This window comes from Sinohyriopsis cumingii, chromosome 9, assembly GCF_028554795.1.
Source record: "Sinohyriopsis cumingii isolate HCF-2022 chromosome 9, ASM2855479v2, whole genome shotgun sequence".
Taxonomy (NCBI): Eukaryota; Metazoa; Mollusca; class Bivalvia; order Unionida; family Unionidae; genus Sinohyriopsis; species Sinohyriopsis cumingii.
This window is the reverse complement of record NC_142969.1, coordinates 48687345-48713866: the sequence shown is the minus strand read 5'-3', so window position 1 is coordinate 48713866 and position 26522 is coordinate 48687345. Positions and strand designations below refer to the sequence as shown.

The 26522-nt window shown below is 35.0% G+C and overlaps 2 protein-coding genes across 2 annotated transcripts in view; both read right to left on the bottom strand.

The window, feature by feature from the left end:
- Positions 1–4202, bottom strand: part of LOC149791771 (uncharacterized) — an 82526-nt gene extending 78324 nt beyond the window's left edge. The window contains exon 1 of the mRNA XM_089970274.1: positions 3434–4202. Coding sequence (XP_089826400.1) covers positions 3434–3503 — 70 coding nt within the window. The 5' untranslated portion in view covers positions 3504–4202. The remainder of the gene's footprint in view (positions 1–3433) is intronic.
- A 132-nt stretch (positions 4203–4334) lies between these two features.
- LOC149791770 (uncharacterized) lies at positions 4335–21308 on the bottom strand. Its single transcript, XM_089970275.1, has 8 exons — positions 21239–21308; positions 20791–20912; positions 17881–18066; positions 16727–16813; positions 14977–15153; positions 10022–10135; positions 8664–8789; positions 4335–7189 (listed from the first exon to the last, which is right to left on the bottom strand). Exons 2-8 carry the CDS (start codon positions 20870–20872, stop codon positions 7047–7049), a joined length of 915 nt encoding a protein of 304 aa, XP_089826401.1. The 5' UTR covers positions 20873–20912; positions 21239–21308; the 3' UTR covers positions 4335–7046.
- Between the last annotated feature and the right edge of the window lie 5214 nt (positions 21309–26522).

Sequence of the window (26522 nt, the reverse complement as noted above, 5' to 3'; positions counted from 1 at the left end):
CATATGGCAAACAAATAGAAGCCCGGATGATAAACACAACTGGCATGGAGCAATAAACTCATTGTTTAAACTTACCGACAGGATATCAAATACATAGGTTATTTTATTACAATGCAAACCAACCCCGGAAAATTGACTTTGGTATGTTTTTAGTGTTCCGATTTTTTCTTCTGAAGTCGGCCGACAAAAGGAAGTCAAGTTTGATTCCTTTGGATTCTTTAAGTGTGCCGATTTCTTTCAACATTTTTTTTTAAAAAGTCTGACGACACAGGGAAGTCAGCATTGATTCTTTTTTACCTGTATTAACATGAATTTTCAAAATAAATTGAAACAATGGAACAGTTTTGAAAGCGACACAATCTAGTGCATCGTGCACGCATACCGATATAAGGCTGAACAGTAAATTAGTTTTCATTAGTTTCATCTAAAATATTCCCTATCCATAGTTTATAGTGTTTTATTTTTCGACAACAAGAAGCATGTACTTCGTCTTGTAGGGATAAATGAACGTCATTTCTGGTTGCATCCTCTATAAGTGGGAAATCGTAACTAAGGGGAAGTAACAGCGTTGTATACTTCTATTTCGAGTAATTGAATTATTATTTCTTCTTCACACTTGATAATTTTTTGGGGTTTTTTTGTGCGAGTATAACTATTTTTAATCATGCAATGCACATCTGATATAAATAGGAAATTGTTGGAGTATGGCCGGTGACCTTTTGATAAGCATCAAAACAATTTACTTCCGTTTCCATGTACAATTACAGTTGACAAATGTATTGTAATACAATTGTGTATACTTAATGTTTATGCATATATCTGAACAAAAATATAGATAAGAGTTAGACAGTAACGCCACAAACAAAATGTTTTGTCAGGAAGCTGTCCACTTTACTAGTGTACAGCTGTCTGAATTTGCTTTGGCTCCCTGAATGTTTGAACTTGTATGTGTCTAGATGTGACCAACTGTCAGAATTTGCAGGGATGTCTGTGTTTGGCTGTCTGCGTTTGGACGTTCGGAGGTGTGACCATGAGAACGGATTTGGAGGTCTGATTTTAGGCATAGCGCTAAGAGCATGGATGCAGATTCCCAGACAAGGTGAGTTTTTTATTAACTGTGATGTTGTCGGTGCTCACGTTGGCTAGGAGGAAGATAGTCGTTGTCTTGTGCTGAAGGCCTTTGGGACCAACGGGTAAGCAACGAAAAATGGGGCTGCTCTTGAGGGTCCTTCGGCAGACTGGAAGAGTCGGGCGATGCGTGGTGGCTCATTGACAATCCGACATAGTGGTGGGACTCGAGATACTTTGTGGTTGTCATTTGGACACCGCAAGTTATATATTCCGGTTTTTAATTTAGAAGTGAAAATCCTTAATGTATCAAGTATCATTATTTTGGGTTAATATCATATATATATATATATATATATATATATATATATATATATATATATATATATATATATATATATATATATATATATATATATATATATATATAGATAGATAGATAGATAGATAGATAGATATATATATATATATATATATATATATATATATATATATATATATATATATATATATATATATATATATATATAATGCAATCCTGAGAATGACCCTATCCATATTGCTGTAGTTTTTTCAAGATTCATTTTTGTCCAGACATTTTATAGATCTTATTAAGTGTTTCAATGCTTTCTTTTATTATTCCGACCCGTTTAAAAATGTGTAATCAGATTACTGAATTATTTTAAATTCTTTTTTCTTAATCAATATTCCTTATATAATTTTATTTTTCAAAGCAGTTTTCATAAAATTAATTTCAGCACATAAAAGGAAAAGATGAAATTCGATCGCAGTGCCTGCAATCAAAATTTGAATGGCAAGTTCCTTGTTTCAAATAAAATAAAAATCCTATTGTTTTCGCAAATAAATCTACAATTTATGAAACAATTACGATCGATAAGAATAATGTGAAATATAACTGTCTTCAGTCTATTTGATATACAATGCAACGCCAATAATAGGGTATTCAAAAGAGAGAAAGGCCGCCACTGTTTTAAACATAAACCTATTTGGTCTGGTTTATCGCTGCATGTGCTAAAACCAAGTTTCTGTGTTACAGAACATGAACCCGTCCTGCAATTCATTATCTATGGAACTTAAAATAAAATCTGTCCTAATTATTTTTTTACCAAAGAAAACATGAAGATTCAACAGTAAACGTACCCAATCCATGTAATGTTTCATACTCTGACCGCTTATGAGAGTTGTTCGTGAGATAGTTCACCTTCTTACCTCTTAGATATATTATCTAATTTGTATCGATTTCTTCCTATCATTATTTCAATCGGAATATCATCCAATTTTGGAATTTTGCTTTGTAATTGAACAACCATTTATTACACAACTTTTTGTCAATACAACTTTTTATAGTACTACATCTTTCATATTTTATTTCTGAATGTTTGGTCAAACAATTTTCTAAATTACGTCAGAGCTATGCTACATTTTGCAACTACTTTTTCTCGAATGTCAAACACGAGTTCTACTTTGATGAATTTATGTAACAGCTTGGCTATTTCTCCGATATCTGCTTGTTTCCCATCAAAAGTTTCATGAACTTTCCAGTACAACAATTTTATCAAATTTACATCTTTTGATGGTTACCAACTGTTACAAGAATCGTCAAATTCTTTTCCATTTTAACAAATTAAACCAATAAAAAGGGTGCAAGGTCATGTTTGTTGGATAATTTTTTTCGAAAAATTAAAATGCCCACAACCAATGGTAATCATGCGTGATTCTTGAAAACGTTAAATATGGATTGAGTAGTCCACCTTGTTTTTTAAAAAAAAGTACAAATGGTGAATGGTCATATCTTAAAGGCTTTTTTAATATCAAAAGTAGTAATTGTGCTCCTAAGCAAATGATTTATTAATAAGATTTAAACCCGTTTATAGTGATTTAACGCATTCTATCTACTCAAATGAATGCCGTTCATAATGGCTGGTAACTGTAGATGATGTAGATAACTCAAGTTATTGTGCAGAAGCCATTCGTTTTCTTTCAGTCTCAGTAACCTTGCCATCAGACCTTTTCAAACAGAATTCGACAAGGTTCTTCCTTGTTATAACTGCAAGCTCTCTACGTGGTCCGGTAACTTTCGATCGTAGAGAATTAGAATCATTGTACGAGGATGCGGATTCTTCTTTCATTCACAATGATCTTGACCTCAGACCTTTAGACTCAAAAATCGACACTATTTATTTCTTGTTCCAAGAACAGCTATGCATAGGATTAATAACTGTCGATGCTGGATAACTCGAGTAATAAAATTGGTGAAAGAGGACAGCACCATGACATAATAATCGCATATAAAGATGGAAAGACATAAACACAGACATAGGGTGAGATGAAAAGCCTTGCTTACCAGCTATTTTTTCCGAATACATCACGGCCTCTCGAAAATGAAGGAAAACTGTAACCATTGCAATTAGCATTGTAAAGTCAACAACGTCACAAACATACTCCCTGATAGATATAATTTATCTATTACGAAGACAGTATTACAATACTTTGCATCCACTGTCTCGGAAACACTCATAACAAAGCAAATAACAATATAGAGAACCGAAAGTGATGATATCCTTTTGTACTGAAACCTTTCTCGATGTATCGATAATTACATCATGTGACACGTGGCTAAGCAGACACAACCACTGTTCTTTAAGGCCGTAAATACTGAAGAAAACAAACTGGGATGGGTGGGAGTGGATCCATTTTATTCCCTAAGGATGTGATAAGCGATGCCATTGATGGATGGGGAGCCCTTGAGTGTTATATGGACTCGTGTGTAGCAGACACACTCGCATGACGACCTAGCAATTAATTCTCATCTATCTTGAGTGTATATAACACCGACTCATTTGCATCACTTTTTGGTGATGTATGCTTAATCGTGATGGAATATGGCTTGATGTGTGCAGGTAAGGCGATGGGTGCCATTTACCTGCGGACATGGGTTAGAATCTCCGTAGATAACGAATGAAAATTTCTCTAACCTGTATGATAGTATTATTTGTATTAAATATTCATTCTGCGTATCTCCTATAGAATCCAAGGGTAGCACTTTCCATTCTTCTGGCGTATATTTATAATTCTATCTCTCTCTCGATATATATATATATATATATATATATATATATATATATATATATATATATATATATATATAGGTCATTAAAAGATTGCCGATTTATCACATGGTCTATATGTATGTTATATGTAACAGTGTCTCTACTTCATTTCCAAGCAGTAAACAAACATTCGTGTCCAGTTTTCCAGTTTTATTCAAACACTCATTAGTAGTAAGGATTTTCTACAGAATTCGTACCTGAAGACATCGAAGCTTTAAACGTTGCCATTTTGAAAGGAAAAAGTGAACGTTTCACAATCAGTGACACACATAGTGTCAAACTTGTTCCCATCTAACCCCGAATGACACGTGTCACATATTGTCAATTATCTTGAAAATATATTTTACATCCGTTCTTCTCTTGCTATATAATCTGCCGTATTAGTTTCATAAGTCTGTTGCAACTTTACAAGAATTCTAATATTCTTCTTTGCCAATCTTGAATAGCATTTATTATATTAGTACAGTCGGGAAATTTAATTTTTAAGAAAAGAAATATTTTTAAAATGTTTAAAATCAAGTCATCTCCCATCCCTTTCAATTACTAAGTCATTTCTAAATGTGACATCCTTACATAAATATTTATTGTAATGAATACTTTCATCTCTAACGTTTACGTGAGAATTAAGCCACAGATTATAGTGTAATTTATGGTTTTCGTGTACTACATCAAACTTTTGCTTCGGTTCTTAATAGCACAAAACCTATCTCACCGAAATACATTTAAATGTGAAGCAAGTCCTAAAAGTGCAATGATGATAATATTTAATAGATTTAACCAATCAATCCATGTTCAATAATGTAACAATTACCTGACTATATATGTAAACTGCAATGATCTTGTGGGAAGATTAAAGTTTACCATTTTTAATCCTCTATCTCAACAGTCTTTATTAATAAATCTATCGTTTTTATTTCACCTCTTGAAATGTTCTCAAACAGTTTTCGCATAGTTTTTAATTCATCTGTGAATTTCGTAGATGGGATGGGTAGTGCAAAAAATAAATGATTTATTAACATCAATAAAGATATTATGTAGTATACTAGAGAAAAGTGGACGGTGTTCTGACTGAAATTGAGTTTTCTTTGTAATACCAGATCGAGGCTTTCCGAAAATTTGTAAAACCGATCTGACTGGTTGATGAGCTGGAATAATGTAGTACGTCATTGTGACGATGAGATGTATAGCTTAAATATGGACAGTTCCAATGGCTAATTTAGAAACGCCTCCAGTATCGACGTCTGTATACACTGTGGTGTTTAATTACATCCTTCTAAGTTTACAATAAAATTCTGAACTTGAACGATTTCAGAAAACATGTCTAAATAAAGGCTGAATCAGTGATAAACGTCTTCGCAAGTTTCGCTACTACTGATTTTAACTAAAGCGTCTTTTATCGGTAAAAGCGAGATTTAAGCATTTGACCAGACCTTTGTATCGTGGTAATCTCATGAAGCCACGAGAGAATATTACGGAATGAGACTACAGAGTGAAGTTGTTGTTGTTGTTGTTGTTATTGTGGGGTTTTAACGCCATTTTTCAGCACACGATAGGCTATATATGGCGGTCAGTATTAATGGTGGAGGAAGAACCCGGGAAAAACCCAGAAAGAACCAACAGCCCACGAGAAGCTACTGGCAAGCTTTCTCACATACCCACATTGGCCGAATCCGAGACTCGAACCCATGCAGACAGAGGTGAGATGGCAGTGATCCGTAACGGAGAGCCCTTTAGACCACTCGGCCACTCGGGGCCCCCAAAGTGAAGTGAAATGACTTTGAAATGCATAGTTTTATTATCGGTGTACGATACGCCATTACGATATTATCATATATAGAACGAAAGGCAAATAATGTACGGTTAAATAGTTCAATTATAACAATGCATTATTAATCCGTTACGCCGAGCTCGAAAACTGGAATGAGACACGAAGCATCGAGCATGATCCGTTCATACCAATGTGAGAAGATATCGCTTTCCCGATCAGCGTACTATACTAAATATGCTTTTGTTATCTATCTTTTCTTGGTTTTGAAACAAAAGGCACTTATTTCAAGTACTTTTACTGGACTTCTTTTTATGGCGTCAAAAGGTTCATACTAGACAACAGGGCGTAGCATAACGCCTATGGATGTAATATCCTATTTCTTAATCAACAACATATATCTACTGGCCTAGGACATATTGTACTTACAATGGATTTACTCAGAGCCGATTTCAGTAATTTGATAACTCTTTCGTTAGGGATAATTTGGCTGACATGTTTGCCACTAACGTTCTAATTCATTACTTTTGTACATGGAAATATTTCTTTCATTTCAGTATTCAAATTGTACGCAGACAATGTGGAACTCAAAATTCGGTTGACGATCTCCACGTGAAAACTGGTGGGTAGCACAGCATCCTTTCAACGTTCATGAAAATACTGGTTGACGTTTGCTACCACAGGAATATCTAAACAATGCATAATTGTTTGAAAAATACTGCTGTTCCAAGCCTTTACATTGTTATTCGTCTAGTACATTCGGAGTGGGGGATATTCAGTTCACATCATAAAGTAGTTCCAGTTTTTCAGAGTGTAAGGATACAACACCAGCAAATGCTAGCAGTTGATAAAGATGTTCGTATCAGATTGCCAGAAGCTGATTAGCTGGATCTTTTGCATCGCTGACAGGTATCTAATGATACAAAAGCTTGTAGTAGTAGCAGTAGTAACAGTCAATATGCTGTAATAACTTAGTACTACAAGTATTTTTATTATTCCTGAAAGAAGAGGCTTCAGTCTAAGTCCATTTTACTCCAAAACCTCTTTTGCACGACGTAATCGACAACATTTCCAGAACGCTGTTAAACACGACAGGCAGGAACTTGGCGGAACTGAGTTTTCCCGTATTTCCGAAAAGCGACGGTCACTATGACTATTATCACAGCCAAAAGAAGGACGCCACCAATGGATGAGCCAATCAATACAGGCATAAGATTCGTGTTGGCTGAAAATCACAAGATGTTACATATAAATATCAACAGTATGAGCTAATGGCAACAATTCTGGTTTATCAAGGTCTGCAACTTAGTTTATAGATAATATCAACATTGAGTGCTTGTGTTTCAGATTACAACTCGCTGAACCGAGGTAGTGTGACTTCACTTTTTATTAGATCAGTAATATCTGCAGCAAGGCATTCATTTATCGATGCCCAGCAGTAGAACTGCAATTTCATTTAGTAAACTTTTTAATCACATTTGTTTTCTTCTTAATATGAAACACAGTATTTGGCTAAACCAGAAACTATTCGTTTAAGTGTTCGGAGATGCTCGAAAAATGTGTCCTATAACTTCTGTGCTTACAAACATAATATTAACCTAATTTTACGGTATCCATTTTGCGTACCGTAAACAATCGTAACAAATATAATATGCAATAATTATATAAGAGTAATCGGCCATACTACCTAAAATAGCAACTGGAGACACCGTACAAAAATCTTTTGCGCGACTTAAATTGCAACAGCAAGAATTTATGTTGTGATTCTTGAACCGAAGTATTGAGAAATCCTTCGAGTCGGTCAAAGGGAAATAATTCATGCATAAGAAAATATCCATCGACGGCTGAAGATTTGACACCTTAAAAATTATAGCTTGATGAAAAAGTGATCCAGCAAATGTCTTCTTAATGATTAACTAACTCAATGACTGACTGATTGACTGATTCATAATTAATGGCACATCAGCACGTGAACAGCTATTTGGTTGCAAGGAAATGGAGTACAATGCCTTGCAAGAAAACTCACCACTTGAGCCCAATAGTGTTGGTTTTGGCAAGATTCGAAACCGCAACCCACTTTGTTGTAGTTTTGAGGCATAATAACAGTTATCCTTTATAGTCTAAAAGAAACTGTCAATAGAGTATATAAAATACTTGCAGGATACATATTCCCTTGTACGAATCCTAACTTTGAAATGATACTGACTCGTTGAATGAATTAGCAATACATCAGCACATGCTAAATTCCAAGTTATTATTATTATTATTATTATATATATATATATATATATATATATATATATATATATATATATATATATATATATATATATATATGCATGCGTAACACGTTATACATGGACAATGGAATTGTTTACACTACCATTAGAATGCAACCCCGAATTAGAAAGACTTACTACTTTTTTCCACCCGTTTTTGCAATTTAAGTGATCTACCTTAGCGACTACATATACTACATATAACATGTAATCAGAATGAAAAAATCCCTACGAATTTTCCTCCTTTTCACACACTCAGTACTTAATATATTTCTTTTATGTTATTAAAGGACCATTTATGTTGTGTTATAGCTCTTCCAGCTATGGTCTCCATACGTTCAACCTATACAGAACAAAATGCAGACAGACAACAATTTTGGTGATTATAATCTATAAAGCTAATGGTACTGTATGTTTTACCGTCATCGCCATCGGACTGTGTATCTTCTGCTGCACTTCGTAATACTAATATCTCCCTATTTAACTCTTCAAGGGTTGACAACATTTTCACCTTACGTGTTAATGTTTCAGCTGTATCAAGCTTACCTGCATAGAAAAAGGATTCTTTATTATGTCAAATATTAATTATCTAATATATGAACATGTTGATGTGTTAAATTCAACGGGGGGGGGGGGTCCAAAATATTTTTGTTTTATTTTATCATTCGCAAAAAGTGTAGGTTTTGCTAAATCAGCAATAAAAATGCCCCGTATATCAATTTCTTTGTGTATTATTTCAAAGAAGTGCGTTTCTGTGCAACGTTATCATTATAGTCTTTTCTTTGCATGCCTTAGTTTCATTGTCGACAAAACTATGTTCAGTGAGTACACCAACATTTTAAAGTAAATATATGTGAGCCAACCGTGACCTGTTTAAGAATGTGCGCGAATCAACAGTATCGTGTTAAAGAGTGAGAAGTCATCATCATAAAATAAAGTTTTCCTAACGGTGCAGAACAGGCGCCTAAATAAACTAAATTTCAAGTGATTTCCAGCAGAACATATCACCATAAATTAAGTAGTCATTTTATAACAGTGATCTTACAATGATATTAGTAATAACAACGTTAATAGTTTCTTCAATTATTTTGCCTTCCGTACGTGATAAAATTTATTTCATCTTCAACCTGTATTGATTACCACCATATAAATATGATGCATGTTATAATGCTGCCATGTTATTGGTGCAGGTACTAAGTCACAACACGTCATGCAAATACACAGAAAGGTACGAAATATCAAAGGTGTAACGATAATAAATAATTACCTGAAATATACCGCCAGAATGTTGTTCGAGTAGCGAAAATTTTGGCAGAATTGTAATTTTACTAATGTCATATTTTGACAGTGTACATATGCCTCAAGCTGCATGGCAACATTGTAATAACAGCATCGCGCATGGTATAAATTGATTTAGGAACTGAGCAACGAGATAAAACTACAAAAGAATCTAAATAGCTCGAACAAACAAATAAACCTATCTGATAAATTCATTTCAAGGGATCAGTATTACGACTGAGTGAAGTTTAATATAATTTTCAATTTATTTTTTCTGGCAGGATGGAGGTGGTATTCAAAAATACGTTCCAGCTGTACGGAGTTTTCAAGCCATTTGCATTCGAGCCAACCGGACTTTATATTTTGCATCATCCAATGACGTCAAGATGTATTGTTTTATTGCATGTAATAATTTGTCTCGAGGAAAGCAATTGCAAAAAAATGATATATCTAAATTACTTATCACAGGAAATGAAATACTATAGATTAGAAGAACTTACTCATTTCGCAGAGAACAGTATGCTTGACGTTACATGCCGTGGTGCAAATATTAAACCTTTCATCTGATAGCTTTATAACTCCAAGACACGCTTCATTCACCCTTTGATTTGGTTCTGAAAAAAGTTTGATCAGACAAAATAACTTATAAGGCCATGTTCTTCAACAGCAAATTAAACTCTTACTGAATACGTTTTAAATAAACGTGAAGGTTGAGTATGGCTATCTGCATCTCGTCATTTAATTACTCAATACAGTCAATGTATTACTATATCATAAAAAAGAACACAGATTCAACATGGAACAATTATGTAAACGACAATTAATAAATCAATCGATCCTTCAATCAATCTATATTTTCTCCATAAAGAGAGTTTAATTTCCAAATATAAAAGGAACAGAACAAAAAGAAAGACATTTAACTATATGAATTGAAAATTACGGTGAACATTACTCAGTGGTATTGATTCTTCCGATGTAGATGAAGATGGAACAAGTTAGATATACAAGTGCGATATCAACAATTAGAAAGTCCATACAAACATACATATTGACACATAATTTGTGTACATGTATCTTACGGAAATTTATAATTGCAGTTCCGGTCATTTAATGAAGGCTTTGTTTTGAAAATAAAGTCTTATTGGTTCAAACGTTTTCGTACCAGCCGACCTGAAAAGTTTTGCTTTTGACAAGACATTTAGTCATCAGACTAAGAAATTTACTCGTGATACATGGACGAGAAACTGGAATGAACAATGAACAAATTGTACAACGCAAGTTACGTGAAAGTAAACAGCCAAAATAGAACAATTTTTGTCGAGGCCACAGTTTCGCTAAACTAGTATTCCCAGATTAGTTCTAATTGGGATATACAGTATAACTTTCTTGTCGCATTGAAGCGAACTGATATTTACAATACGGAAAGTCAAACATTGGCATAGGTACCCACGGTCGCTCATTTGGAAGAGCCTCGGACTCGTAATGCATGGGTCGCGGGTTTGATACAGGTTTGCGTAGGTCGGCTTTCTCAATGCGTCCTTGGAAATGGCACTTAGCTTCCATTTTCTCGGCATGATATAGTAAATAATTTACTATTATTGCCGTCAAAACAAACCAGAACAAAAAGCAAACGCTGTCATAACAGTATAAAAGACCTAAATCGAAAGTGGACACTACTATATGTCACGGAAGTCTGAAATAAATCTTTAAAAATGCACAGTTTAGGGATTCTCATATATTCAAAAAGTATCGGTGTATGTATGTATGGATGGATGGATGTGGGATTGAATAAAAGGATATTCCCTAGCATACTGCAGTTTCCTGGTATTTGTTCGTCTATGTTTTGAATTTTGTAACATAATGAAAACATACCACTTTTAGAAAGGAATAATTATGTACCGGAATGATTCTGTACCAGACAGTCTGAATATAACTTACAAACTTTCTAAACATTTCTGAGGTAGGCACGTTCCGATATTATGTGACAAATTCTAGCCCTCTCTTCCCTGTAGGGACAGTCGATGATTCCAGTACCTTAACTTTCCAGTTCTGGACTCTCCGTTTCTTAACTTCTGTGAACAGTTAACTATATACTAGAGTCTTAGGTTTTAGAACAATATGGCAACGGATATCCATTTTCACTATCCTATAACTCACTACTCTGCTTGAGAAATCTGGCAACTTGAAAACTATATCATTTGGTATTTTTCCCTTGTTCCTCAACGTTTATTCGGTCTGTCCACCATTCGTTTGACCGTGAGGACAGTCAAGCAAATAATTAGGCGTGAAGACAGGTCCTCGAGTTGGATACGTTTTAGCATAATGCACAAATGCATCCAATCAAGTCTGCTTAAACGTATACGTGTAAAATTTACCAAAGTTGCCCAAATGTTACGTGTTTTGTATGTATGTATGTATGTATGTATGTATATATGTATGTATGAATGCATATATCTATGCATGGATGGATGTATGTATCCATATGTATGGATGGATGGATGGATGGATGGATGGATGGATGTATGTATGTATGTATGTATGTATGCATGCATCTATGTATGTATGCATTATGTATGTATGCATACATGTATATATGTGTGTGTGTGTGGGTGTGGGTGTGGGTGTGTGTGTGTTCCTTTATAAAGTAATAGTTTTTTATTTATTTATTTATTTATTTATTTATTTATGTATTATATTTTTTATTTCTTTATTATTTAAGTTATCAACATGATGAATTGGTCAATGGGCTATTTGATCGGTGTCAATACAAGAAGACGGCCGATCCTACTTATCGTACAAATAAGAGACTACATTTTATCTAAGATGTAAGGTACCAATAATAATCCTTAGGCCTCATATTTAGGTAGGAATACGTTGTGTGACACATTGTGGACAAAAAATGCACATTTAAACATAGTACGGGGAAAAAAAATCCATAACATTTTATTTTTTAATAAAAGTATTTTAATTATCAGCAAAGAAGAGACAAACAAGTTTTTCGGTGGCAAGGCCGATAATCTAATTTTCTGACGCCATCAAGCAACCGAAAGATGATAATTTAAGGAGCGTTGCTGTTAAATTACCCATGGAATGGTACGTCTTCCTGCCGAGCATATTCAAAATAGAAATGATGGAAATATTTTTTTTTTACATAAATTAATATATTTGATATTGTTTATAGTTTTGCTACATACAATATACAAGAGTTTTACTTCAAAATGTGAGACAGTATTTTAGTCTTTCAATAAACCCTTGATATATGAGATTCAATCAACTACGACGCCATGACACATGTAAGATGTTACCCATAATAGTCTGTGGGTTGTATTTGTGTACTCTCTTCACTTAGATGACTAATCCGTAGCTATAAAAATTAAAACATCGGAGTCTAATTTGTATAGACACTGCCTGTATATCCACTGTTGACGAAATGCATGACAGGGTTGATTATATAATAAAACGGAGATTAAAAAGGAAGTGATGACTCCATTGAGTTGAACATACAAGTCAGCCTAACTTGGTTGGGCCCGTAAACCAACCCTATAGGCGCGTTGCATGTTAAAAATAACTAGATCAGATGGGGTGGGGGGAGATAACGCCACTGTAATTCACTCAAATCACCAGTTGATAATACAAACAACACTTGCGATCGTCAAGCTGGTATAAAGTGCCTTACCTAATGATTTTGAAGGTTTTAATGCAGTTAAGAAAATGTAAAAAGAAATTGTGACACGAAATATTCCTGCAGAATAAACTCATACAATATGTAACGTATCATTTTACCTAAACATCTAACATATCCTTTCACCTAATAATCTGTGTTGAAACTTTCATAATCTGTTCAAAAGCATCGGCAACGGATATGTTATCTTGTACTTTCTATTAGCATATGGGGAAAAAAACGAGTTATCCTATTGTTTTCGCTGGAGATAAAAACAGGAAAATGAAAAAAACCCTGATGAAGTCAAACTTTCTTCGACAAATCACGTGGTCAGTGAAAACAGCTTTTAACATTAAAAAACAAGAGCCCAGTCGGATAAAGATAATTACATGTATGGCAATTCATGTATTAATTAGTACAGCATAAAGATAATTACATGTATGGCAAATCAAGTATTAATCAATAAAGCGTAAAGATAATTACATGTATGGCAATTCATGCATTAATCAATACAGCGTTCTGGCATGAAACTATCCCTACGCCGACCAGCTTTGCGGACAAGAATGTACGTTAATAGTCTGACAAAGCAATTCTTATCATCTGGCCCCATTACGTATTTTAGTGTGATGACTTGCTAAAGCTAATCTAAGTCTTAGTTATAATTAAAAATCCTTTTAAAAATATGTGTTAAACAAGTGTTTTGCAAAACATAAAAGTGACCATGCTCATTCAACACTTCGGTTCTCAACTCTTCAGTTTCGACGGTGCGTGTGATTTTACCTCATGGTCAAGCTCTTCAATTTCGGAGGTCTAAATTTTGCATGTTGTCCGCGATCCGATAATGCCTAAATGGTGTGTGTCTGTCTATATGTATGCATGTCTGTCTGCGTGCGTGCGTACGTGCGTGTGGGTGTGATTTGGATTTTTAACATGGCTTTGACAATTTTAATCATATCGTTATGTATGCAGTGTGGTATTTTCTAGTGATGCCTAGCACTGGAGCATCATGCTGCAGACAAGTAGAATCTTGTCCCACCTAGTCACATTATTCTGACACCAGCCGACCAGTCCTGACACTAACCTCTTAATGCTGAGCGCCAATCGAGGCAGCTGCTAGTGCCATTTTTATATGTCTTTGGTTTGACTCGACCGGAGTTCGAAATCGCGACCCCCGTAATCAAGTCTAACGTTCTAAACACTTAGGAAAGCCTCTATAGTCGTGATCGGTTTTGAAAACTACCAGAACCTAAGAAGTTTGCAGTCTGCGATTGCTACCGTCTTTGCTAACTCAAAACGCAACAAAAGACACCCTTATATTCAGCACAGCACAATATTTACTAAAATGTGGGGGAATTGGATTTGCTTTATTGGGGGGAGGGGGTACACTTTGTTTGACACGGTTAAGTTAACTTCTCAAAACTCTACACATACTCGACCAATCATAATTCATGTGTAGCATATACCACCTACACCTAATGATTCTGGTCAAAGAACATGAGTTTAGGCAAGGTCAGCTACAAAATACAATACCCTTAGCATATAATAATTTAATTTAAAAACAACTTAAAAACAAGCAACTAAATGAACATGGCAGTATGACATGCTATTCTGACACTAGTATGACATGCAATAAATAATGGTATAACATGCTATTTTGACACTAGTGTGACATACAATAAACGTTGGTATGACATGTTATTCTGAAACTGAAATAATAAGGTCACATTATTAAGATTAGCAACTATATTATAATTTAAGTTTAAAAAAAGAAAGCTATATAGATATGAAACTTACTGAGGCTGTCAATAATGGATTTTCTATCAAATCTGTCTATCCAACTTGTCTTGTTGCCGGGAAGAATCAGTGGCAGGGTAAAGCTGTTCACAAGTTGAAGAACACGCTTGGTTTTCAAACACCTCTGGACTGCATCATAGAAAGGTAGTTTATCCTCAGTTGTTTCAAACTGGTCATCTGAGATAAGACCATAAATTATCTCCCAATTCAAGTAAAAGGTAACAAAACTCTTGAACTGTTCAATTGTTCACATCTTTAACAAACCAATAAAAACATCTTATGTGCATCCACTTTTTAGCATGAGTACATTACAAGTACCAATATCAATGTCTTCTTTAATTCATTCACCCTCCCACATGGACACTGTCTTATTTTGGGTTATATCAGTCAAAATTAAAATTTGCTCTGACCTGTGAAAAGAAGTCATTAATCTGACCCCAAAAAAGAAAATGCAAAATAATGTAAAAAAAATGAAAATGATGGCTTTTAAATAAGCACTTGCCTCTGTGTCTCTGTGACCTAAGCAATCTCACAAAAGAGGCAACAAAAAGGGACTTTACAGCAAAAATAATATATATATATATATATGCCTACAGAAGCATACAGTCAGTGCAAAACTAGTCACACGATTCATCAGCATTAGTGTCGTTTTTTATTTCACTTATATATATATTTTACAAATGTATATTTAATTTTATTGTGTTAATGATCATTTTGAGAGTAGCAGTTTAGGCCTACCTGACTAATGTCTTTTCCTTTGTAAACAATATACTACACAGCCTATTGTTCTGAATGATTGTAAGTTATATTTTAAGATAATTATCACCAGTAGGTAAACAAGTTTAGATGGCATTTTGACCTTGAAAGTTTCTAGAAGTGATCATGTTTATGAATTTAATGGGAATATGACCCTAATTCTGATTCTGTTATTGTGTCTTCATTTTTTAAATAATGGTAGTGATAAACATAATTACTCATTCCATATCTTAATATCAGTCGAAGTGCAATAAACTTTAGTTGTGTTTAGTTACAATTTGAGATGATTCGTTTATTTAAATTATTCATTGGAATTACAAGTGATCATTAACATTAGGACAAAACCTTGGAAATATTGTGAAGTCATCCATGGACATTTTGGATTATATCATTTTTATATATCAAGACTGTTGGTGGCATGTTAGCATACTCCAGACATACTGGTAAAATTGCACATTCAATACCTGGGATTCATTCAGAACACCACTGGAATTCTTTTGGAATACTCTATATCTTTTTACTTGTGATAGATTTAAGACTATCTGGGATATAATTCACAATACTGTAAGTTCCTTTTAAATTTTCACTTTGTATTCTTGGGAAATAAATTATTTGTTGGCTTTTACAAAACTTGTTGGTTTTGGCTGTTTCTGTTACTTAGTTTAAAACCAAAGAGCCGTTTACATACGTATGTACGTACGTACGTACATACAAACATACACACGTACATACATACATACATACATACATACATACATACATACATACATAACATACATGCATGCATGCATGCACGCACGCTTACACACACACGCACGCACTCACACACACACACACACACACACACACACACACATATAGATACATACATACATACATAGAGAAAAGTTTAAATCGTCGAGGACAGATAGAGAAAGAAATAGCAAGTAGGTAGGTAGGCAGGTGGGTAAGTAGGTAGATAGATAGATGGAGACAGAAAGTTATTGGCTCATACCTTTACTACAAATGTACGTTTGATTGCTTCTCTTATCCTCTTGTGCAACTGTGATATATATGCATTCTTCAACTCTGCTATTTTCTGCTGGAATGTAAAGAAATATGTTTGGCTGCAGTGACGTCCATTAATATGGAAGCAAAGATCAGATAGACGTTATGTACTATCCATTTACAAAATTATGGCGAGGTTAACAGATAAACTGATAATTCATATAATGTTTACCTCCTCAAATGGATGCATGAAACTCATTAAAATATATATTTTAGCCAGGCTGATTAATTAGTTTGTACATTGTTAGTAGTTATGTATGTGGATAGTTAAATAAAATAGTAATCTAAATTCAAAACCTGGTAAAACCTGTATATTCCAATACCTACTGTTAGGGGATAACTATGTTCTACTCTTAGATATGCTGAACTCTCTCTCTCTCTCTCTCTCTCTCTCTCTGTATAAATTTGGTTTCTACTGCGGAGCACATAAAACGTAAGATCTGAAAATGTTGACCTCTGACATACAAATCAGCAAACCTAAGAACAGTTGTTATCAGTTATTGCTGTCCCCCGAGAGCAGGCGAATTTTTGTAACAAGTCTGAAAGTTACTTAAGGACGATTTAAAAAATCATTCATGATTAAACTGTTCAAAAGAAAGCTCCGTCATAAAAAAATACTTAGTACATATCATTAAAAAATAACAATCGTCATATCTGAAAAATATTTTTAATGACATATCGTCACAATTTAATATGTTGTTTTAAAGTAATAATTTTCCCTGCTCAGTGTAACTGTAGTCTATATTTAGTCATTACAACACTTTGTTGCAGACGAGTTAATACTTTGCATCAATTTTATTTTGTCCTTATGTATATTCATTTTTTTAATTGCTTGTCCAGAAGAAAAAAAGAAATCTGAATGATCTGTTGCAAAGAGACAGCCATTACATCATGGTGGCGTAAAATGCCCCGACTGTTACTGTGGATTTTCAATCTCATCATCCTATCTTTAGAAGCCCCTGTGGGTTTTTTTCTTCCCAAAGCCGAATAACGTCTCTGATATACAACCGGAACACGCTCTGGTTATTAAAAAAAGCATTTAAGGGATTCCGAGTGTGAAAATTTGCTTAAAAATTAAATGTACTAAAATGTAATTCATACCCTTGCTCGGGTAACAAAAGGAGTACTCCTTTGCATTTATCCAAGCGAATTCTCCGACACTGAGGGAGTTAAATGCATGTACATCCCTGACGCTTGTGAGAAGACGGTGTGATGCGTTGGCACAAAATTCTTGTGCCATCAACCATGACATCTGTTTTTGTGCTCTGATAGAAAATGTATTGTTTCCTGTGCAGAAAAAAGAAATGGTAAAGCAACAATCACTCATGAAATGCAAAGTACACAATTCAAACACTAAACGACTGCTAGAATTAGTACAGGACTCCTGGTGCAATAAAAACAGGATGTGTGTGCGTGTGTGTGTGTGTGTGTGTGTGCGTGCGTGCGTGTGTGTGTGTGTGTGTTGGCCACTCAAGTGTTTCTATTTTTGTATTTCTTTTTCGCGAGGCTCGAGATTAGATCCCCATCTTTGATAGCCAAATGTTTTCTATTCACTTTGCTTCCACATCAACAGTTGGTATATTTTAAGCAATTTCAAATTATTTAATGCAGTTAAAAAAAAACTGACCCATAATATCCATTGTTATATGTAAATGGCGAGATCGGAATAAACATAGCAGTCTCCGTACACAAAGACACGTGGCGCACGTAAGTTTCTCCACTTTAAACATTTAAACAACTTTTAATTCCTAGTCAGGCCCTGTGAATATCATGGGAAATCAATTTACTGAATACCTAGCAGGTCACTGGTTAATTGCTTTCAATAGCTAATAGCAGGTATCCTTCTTAATCCTCAATTGGGCACTTGCTCAAAATACTGTTTCAACTTGCTATACATACCAAGGGATTATGCGAAACGAACTGGATCGACGCCCCTTGGATTTTATATACTCCTTGTTGATGTTATTTTCACATCGTCTTCATCGGAAAAATAATGTCCGTACATCCACTATAATCACGTGTTCGTACCATTGTTACTCAAAGGAAATATCGCTACCAAATTAGATACATTTACTGATTAATTTATAAATAAATAAATAGATGTGGATAGAGGGATAGATATATGAATTAGACGATCGATTAGAGGGGGATAAATCTATATGTTATCTGTAACAAGGAAGATCTTGATGTTACTAGGTGTGTATGCATGTATCGAAGCTGATCTTTATATTATTTAGTACGTACGCATGTGTATTGGCAGATCTTTGTGTTATTTAGCGCGTATGCATATATCTAAGCAAAATCTAATGCACAAGGCATTACACAACTAAAAAGAATAAAACAGTGTTTGTGGTTGTGTTTATTTTATGTTTAACATAGCTTTAACAACCTAAGTTATATCGATACTATGTCTACAGTGTGGCAGTACATAGTGATGTATATTGTCTAGCACTGGTGAATCATGCTGCAGCTCTGTGGCATTATGTCCAATAGTCACATTATATAAGGGTTCTGCCTTTGGAATCTCCACCGTAAGCTCCGATTTTATAATTCCAAACCCAAAAAGTTTATGATGTTATCATCACATCCATAATATTAAAAAAAGAATTAAAACATAATTATTTCAACCATATGCTACGGCATAACCAAATGAATCCTAATAAACATAGAATTATTCATCTATGCTTTCATAATGAAGGATTTCTATCCTCATTTGACAAACATCAAGTGCTAAGGCACAATCAATTAAAACTAAAACAACAGAATACTTTTCCACCACTGTGTGTGGAAAAATTTTTTTTTTCTTCAACCCTTTATATGCTAAGGCATATACAGACGCACCATATACACTCAAAAAACAAGAATACAAACTCAAACATTTATCATTCTTGGGATACATTAGATAGAAACAAAACTTGTAAATTTGAAATATTTATGCTGTCCGACATCAAACAAACACACAAGACACATCTCTCAATAAAAATGGAAAATACATCACAAAAACGGACATATGACTCTGGCAAAGTCACTTCAAAACAATAATATAAAACACAAGGGTAAGGGAAGGAAATTAGCCCAGGACTAAATAGCCTTTGGGGTAATAGTAAAACCCTAAAATCCGAAGCTAAATTGGTAGAAATCAGGCCCACTGCCAGCCCGGACAAAGGGAAGAAAGTATGCCAATAATGCTTCCTTATGGGATAAATGAAAAAACTCTAAGAACTCGATGGATAAAAAAGAAATCAACCCTGCAAAATTCTATATCGCATTATTGTTTTCTGAACAATAACACTTACAGACCTCCAAGGGAGACAGGAGAAACGCAAAACCAAAACACACTTTTAGAAAAACAGGGTGTCACTCTAAAGTTCTAACCAGCTATATATGCAGGGATGGAGCTTAAAAGTGTCAACAACAACAACAACAACAACAAAAATAGTCACATTATCCCGATACCAGGCTGACTAGTCCTTGCACTGACCTCAAATGCTGAGCGCCAAGCGAGGCAGCTGCTAGTACCATATTTTAAGTCTCTGGTATGACTCGGCCGGGGTTCGAACCCGCGAACTCCCACATCCGATGCTTTGTTGTTGCTGTTGCTATTGTTGTAGGGTTTAACGTCATTGTTCAGCACAAAATAGGCTATACATGGAGGCCAGTATAAATGGTGGAGGAAGAACCCTGGGAAAACCCCGGAAAGAACCAGATACCCATAAGAAGCTACTGGCAAGCTTTCTGACATACCCACATTAACCGAATTCGAGACTAGAACCCAGGCAGACAGAGGTGAGATGGCAGTGATCCCTAACGGTAAGTGCTTTAGACAACTCGAGCCACAGGAGTGGTCTAGGAAAAACAATTCTGAAAGCAGTATGTAAGTAAATTTTCTAACAAAAGGAAACAAATCAGATATTTGAGAAGGCCATATCGGTAGGTAGGTAGGTAGGTAGGTAGGTAGCTTGCTAGATAGATAGATAGATAGATAGATAGATAGATAGATATTCAACTTACCAGTCATCCTGGAAGAACTGATAAGTGCTAGCTGCATTTGAAGGAACACAAATATCAATCCAACACCACATTGTACTGTCATTTTACGTATCTTTCGTACGTCAGTTTTATATCCTTTACACCTAAAAAAACAAAATAATAACAATAGATGGTCGTTAAAAAAATGATATTTCCTTTAATAAATAAACAAACCCGTATGCATATAAGCCACGAAAAGAATAGTTGGTCTCATTTCGACATAAAATTTGCATCAAATATAAGATAAGTGGATATAACATATTATGATATATCCGCGTAAGGGACGGCAGCCTACGCTAAGTAAAACCGGAATCAATATGATACCGAATCCGGGATGAGTTGTACGCTAATGTCATTTATTGTCAATTGTTGACTTAACCAACAAAACTAAGACATACATGTACTCGCCATCCCGAATCTCACAGCATACCTAAATCCGCGACATTCGAAATTATTGAGCAGTTGTACTTTCGCTTCTGCTGCTACATCAGTCAGGTGATTTCGATTACCTATCATAGTGTTTCTGCATAGCAGAAAATTAGACTCCGGTTCAGATTGGTAAGAAAAATTAAATGAAAATTGTATGCGTTTCCAACCTGAAAGCTTTGTCTTCCTTTCAATGAAACCTACACAAAATCTCCCAGAATATTCACAATAATATTCCTCCATAAGTGCCTCACTATCTGATCGTCTGTTTCCAGTGATTGCGTCGTCTGTACTCCGGTCCTATGATTTATATACAATTTGATAACTACTTATCTAAATGTACAGGAGATATTATGAGTCAGACATTTATTTGATACTACTAAATAGGTCCAAACTATATTTAATGGTGTCAATTTCAGACTTGAATGGTTAATGATGATGAATCAATGCGTGCCATCAAAGTGTGTGTGTGTGTATATATATATATATATATATATATATATATATATATATATATATATATATATAGCTACATACTTATCACTGTCTTTATGTCTGTGCAATCAACACATTCTTTAAAAATTGTATATTTCCCCTGTATGTCTGTGTAATCGTGCTGGATCAAGTCGATCTCCGTTTAATGATACATGACCAAAAACGTATTTTCTGCAATCGATATAGACTAAAAGTATGTCAATCTTCAACATTTATAACATTTATAAATCTGACTACCACATTCACCCATATACATTAGCAACGGTGGGGACTGATCATACGTTATATTGCTGAAATGTGCAGTATTACCGGTTTACCGCTGTATTTTTTTTCGTTGGTACGTATCGTACATAGTACTTTTTTCACCGTACCTGTGCTTCGGTAGTTTTAGTCAGTAAGGAATCACGGAAATTCCGGAGAAATCTTGTTACAAATTTAATAATATTAACAGCATGTTTTAAATTTTTTATTAAGACATAATTCAAAAAAACTATTTTTAATCAGCTATATATGTCGTATATTGAATATTACAAATATGATTGTATTTTTATTAACATTTAATTACATGTTTAACACGTGCCATGCATACCAACGTGGCAGCCGAAAGGGATGTTGTAAAACATATCTGAGCCAAAGTCATTTTTTAGCTATTTACTTGAATGGCGTATGTTAATGTGTTACGTACCTTCACCACGTCTTTGTGAGACTGTGAATCAACCAAAGTTTTTCAGGACAGCAAAAAAATATTATGTTTGATATTTACGTAATTTCTCAAGTCTACTAAATATTTCCTCTGGGTTTTTTTCAGGCAATATGTTTTATATTTACTGGTCCTCTCTGTTAAATATCTAATCCGGGTATTGGCATCCCACTCAAAGTTCCCCTCACTAGTATATACCTAGTGTAGCTTGTAAATGTAGGCTTTGGTATCAGTACTTCCTATTTATGTCAACAAGCTCGCGAATGTCAGCATAATGACCTTCACATGGTGTCAGTTTTAGTGTAAGCTTAATCATCACACTTGAGTTACAGTTTTTAAATTACAACTTACACAACAATTAACATACACACAGCCAATTCGCCTGCTATAAGCTAGTGATCTTTCATGTATGGGATGGTGTGACTCAAATTTTCTTCTGAGCAGATATATTTTATTTTCCTTTATATCAAGATTTTAAAATATACAGATAATATAATGGGTATAGCATGGTATTATTGTTTTATAAATCAGATACGGAGGTTTCTATTTTGTTGTTTTGTGTTGTTTTTCAAGTCCCAGGTTCCTGCCTCTGTACATTAAATCACTGGTCCCGCATATAACGGCGGTATACCGTGGTATCTGACGCGATATATTCAGAAATATAGAGGTAGCAATTTCTATTGAACACTAAAGATTACAGAAACACATTCTCACAGAACATTTACCGAAGTATAAATTAAAGGAAAAATTATTTAAAAAATAAAATAATTGACTTCAAAATTTCCTTGGCATTGATTCAATTTATGGACAGATGAAGTATTTTTAAGTTGATATGCCATCCTAATTTAGTTTTTTACTTAACCAAATAAGTAGTAATTTGCACGTTCTGCTATTGTTCCTATTTTCTTTTCACTGAACTTAGCAAAATATTAATAACTGGTTCCATATACTCAATTGATAACACTGGACAACAAATTTTTACAAAAGTCATGTTACTGAAATAAAATTAGTCAATTCTTATCAATTTTTATGTGCTGAACACGAATATGACAGTCAAATTGCAAAATTGGCTCTAGTTTTTTTGTAATCTGCAAGAAATTAATGTTTACATAACGAAATGCATTCCAACAGTAAAAGGTCAACTGTAATAGCCTACCTATAAAAAATCAAGTCATTGACTACATCTTAGATTTCTTCACCTGTCTCTTGTACAGCTGTTCGGGAGCATCTCTGAGGAGTGTCCAGCAGTAGTCAGCCAGCATTGTAGTGGACCATTTTCCCTGGTATCTTTGTTCCATTGTTGCGATATCTTGATGAAAACGTTCGCCGTGTTCATCACTAACAATACCACAGTTGCTAGGAAAGAAATCCAAATGGGAATGAAGGAAGTGAATCTTTAGAGACATATTGCAGCCAAGTTTCTTATACTTCATCAACATGTCTTCTACTAGTTCCTTATAGTTTTCTGCCCTAACATTTCCGAGGAAGTTTGTAGAAACTAGGCGAAAAGCATTCCATGCTTGTTTCGCGTCACCTTCCAGCAAGTTGTTGAACCGGTCATCTTTGAAAAGCTCTCGAATCTGAGGACCCACAAAAACTCCCTCTTTAATCTTTGTTTCGCTGAGTCGAGGGAATTTTTCATGCAGGTATCGGAATGCTGGCAAAGTCCGGTCAATGGCTTTCACGAAGTTCTTCATCAAACCTAGTTTGATGTGAAGGGGTGGTAGCAAGATTTTCTGAGCCTCAACCAGAGCTGGGTGTTGGATATTCTTCTCTCCAATGGCTACATTCTGCCTGTGAGTCCATTCCTTCCTCATGTAGTGCATTTCCCTTGCTCGGCTATCCCACTCGCATAAGAAACACATGTATTTTGTATATCCTTGCTGCAGTCCCATTAAAAGGGCAACTACCTTCAAATCACCACAGAGGTGCCAGCTGTACTTGTTATACTCAATGGAATTCAGTAGCTGCCTTAAGTTATCGTATGTCTCTTTCATGTGGACAGCATACGCTACTGGAATAGATGGAAGAATGTTTTCATTGTGCAAAAGCACAGCCTTGAGACTCAGTTTCGAAGAGTCCACAAATAGTCTCCATTCTTGTGGGTCATGAGTGATTTTTAAAGCATTCATGAGGCCCTCAATATCGGAACAGAATATCAGATTACTTTCCTTTCTGAAGAAAGGCTCCAATTGCTGGTGGCGCTTTCGATATGCAGTAATTGTGACATCTTCTTCTAGAAGATTCCATTGTTGGAGTCTTGATCCTAGCAATTCTGCCTTGTTCTTTGATAAGTCCAAATCACGAATCAGGTCATTTAGTTCTTCCTGTGTTATTCTGTGTGGGGTTGATGATGCACCACAGTGAAAATCTGGATCACTGCATGCTGATGGACCAGGAGAAGAACAGGTCGACTCACCTTTGTCTTCGTCAGATGAATCAAGAGAATATTCTGCTGGAGGTTCTGGAATAGGAAGTCCCTCACCATGTGGAACTGGTCTCAATGCAGACGGAATGTTTGGGTAGACTATTCTCGACTTCTTTCGCTTCGTTATTCCGCCGGAAAGAGGAGGAACCAAGCAGAAGTAACAGTCATTTAGGTGGTTGCTTGGCTCTCTCCACACCATTGGGACTGCAAACGGCATTGATGACCTTTTGCAATTCAACCACTGTGAAAGCTGTGTTGTACATGTAGCACAGCATATATGCGGAGCCCAAGGCTTGTCTTGGTCACCAACCTTGCATCCGAAGTAAAGATGATATGCCTTCTTCACTTGAGAATTGATACTTTTCTTCTGGTTGGCAAATGTCACTTCCCCACAAATATAGCAAAAATTGTCCGCGGTATTAACACACTTTCGAGGCATTACTGTTCTTTATTGTACGTAAATGGATAAAATAATAAGTTTTATGTAACAGTAGCTTGAACTGTCTCGCACAACGTCTAAAATATTTTAAATGCTGAACCTATCTGATTGGGCTTTATATAGTACACTGCTTACGTCAGCTTCAGCAGCCGCCTGGCATTAGTATAATAGGCCTACACATGTATAGTACACTGCTGACGTCAACTTACTTCAGCAGCCGCATGGCATTAGTATTGCATTGCATCAGAAAATGATGCAATCAACTGTGGATGATGTGAGCATGATGGTATTATGCAATGTTACATCATTATTCCGGATGTTGCTGCAGTCCTACTGGAGAAATTTACACAGTGAAACATAGAAAATGAGGTATATGAATATCTTCAAAACGAGAGCCAATACAAATTTTTCACGGTTATATTCGTGTTCGGCACACCAAAATACTACAGATTAGGGCCTTTTCAAGTCAGTAATGATTTCACTGTTGACCAGTGTAATTTCGACACACGGGTTACAAATGGCATGATGGCCGGTAGTTGAAAGCATTTGGTTTACTCAGGTCTTATCCTTCATCTTGCCTTATCCGTGTCTGGTTTCATCATCAAAAAATTTCTCAGAATGAATATGTTTCAACAACAACAAAAAAAAGCAAACTAGAAGGCTTTAATTTTCGCTATCAAAGTCAAAGTTCTGAAAGAATAAAAACTGAGTCAACCAACTAATCGTCTGATACCGGTGTATAATTGCATGAATGCCTGGGATGAATTCATGTTGAAATTATCAATACCGCGAAAATTAGACTGGTCCCCTGTCATAAAAAAAAAAAATATGGTAACGTTATATAGGTCGTGTTTTTTGTGGATTCACAACTTCGAAGCTCGAAAACGAAATCTCTTTGGTAAACGTCATGGAGGTCATGTATGTGTTAAACACAGATTATTTCAGTAATGGGTCTTAATTTGTAGTATTTGATTATACATACCTTTAAATGGCAAGTATTCACTTTATTTGGATCATCATACATCCATATACCTTTGGAAGGATATTATTTATATGCCCGGAGAAATACATGCGGAAAAATTAATATTGAAGTACGTGGACATTTTTGGAGGAGAGCAACCTAAAAGTGTAATCCATTATAATCCGAAGTAAATGCCGTGCGCTGTGATGTCGCATCTTGATAAATAAATTCGTACCCTCCATGCTGTGACAACTCTGTCTTGTCA

What these genes read in the sequence shown, in the direction of transcription:
- LOC149791770 (XM_089970275.1), bottom strand. Translation starts at nt 20,872, where the DNA reads ATGACAGTACAATGTGGTGTTGGATTGATATTTGTGTTCCTTCAAATG. An exon ending in CTTTTGTTACCCGAGCAAGG is followed by an intron (nt 16,814 to 17,880) that starts GTATGAATTACA and finishes TTTACATTCCAG; the next exon opens with CAGAAAATAGCAGAGTTGAA. An exon ending in AACGTACATTTGTAGTAAAG is followed by an intron (nt 15,154 to 16,726) that starts GTATGAGCCAAT and finishes GTCTTATCTCAG; the next exon opens with ATGACCAGTTTGAAACAACT.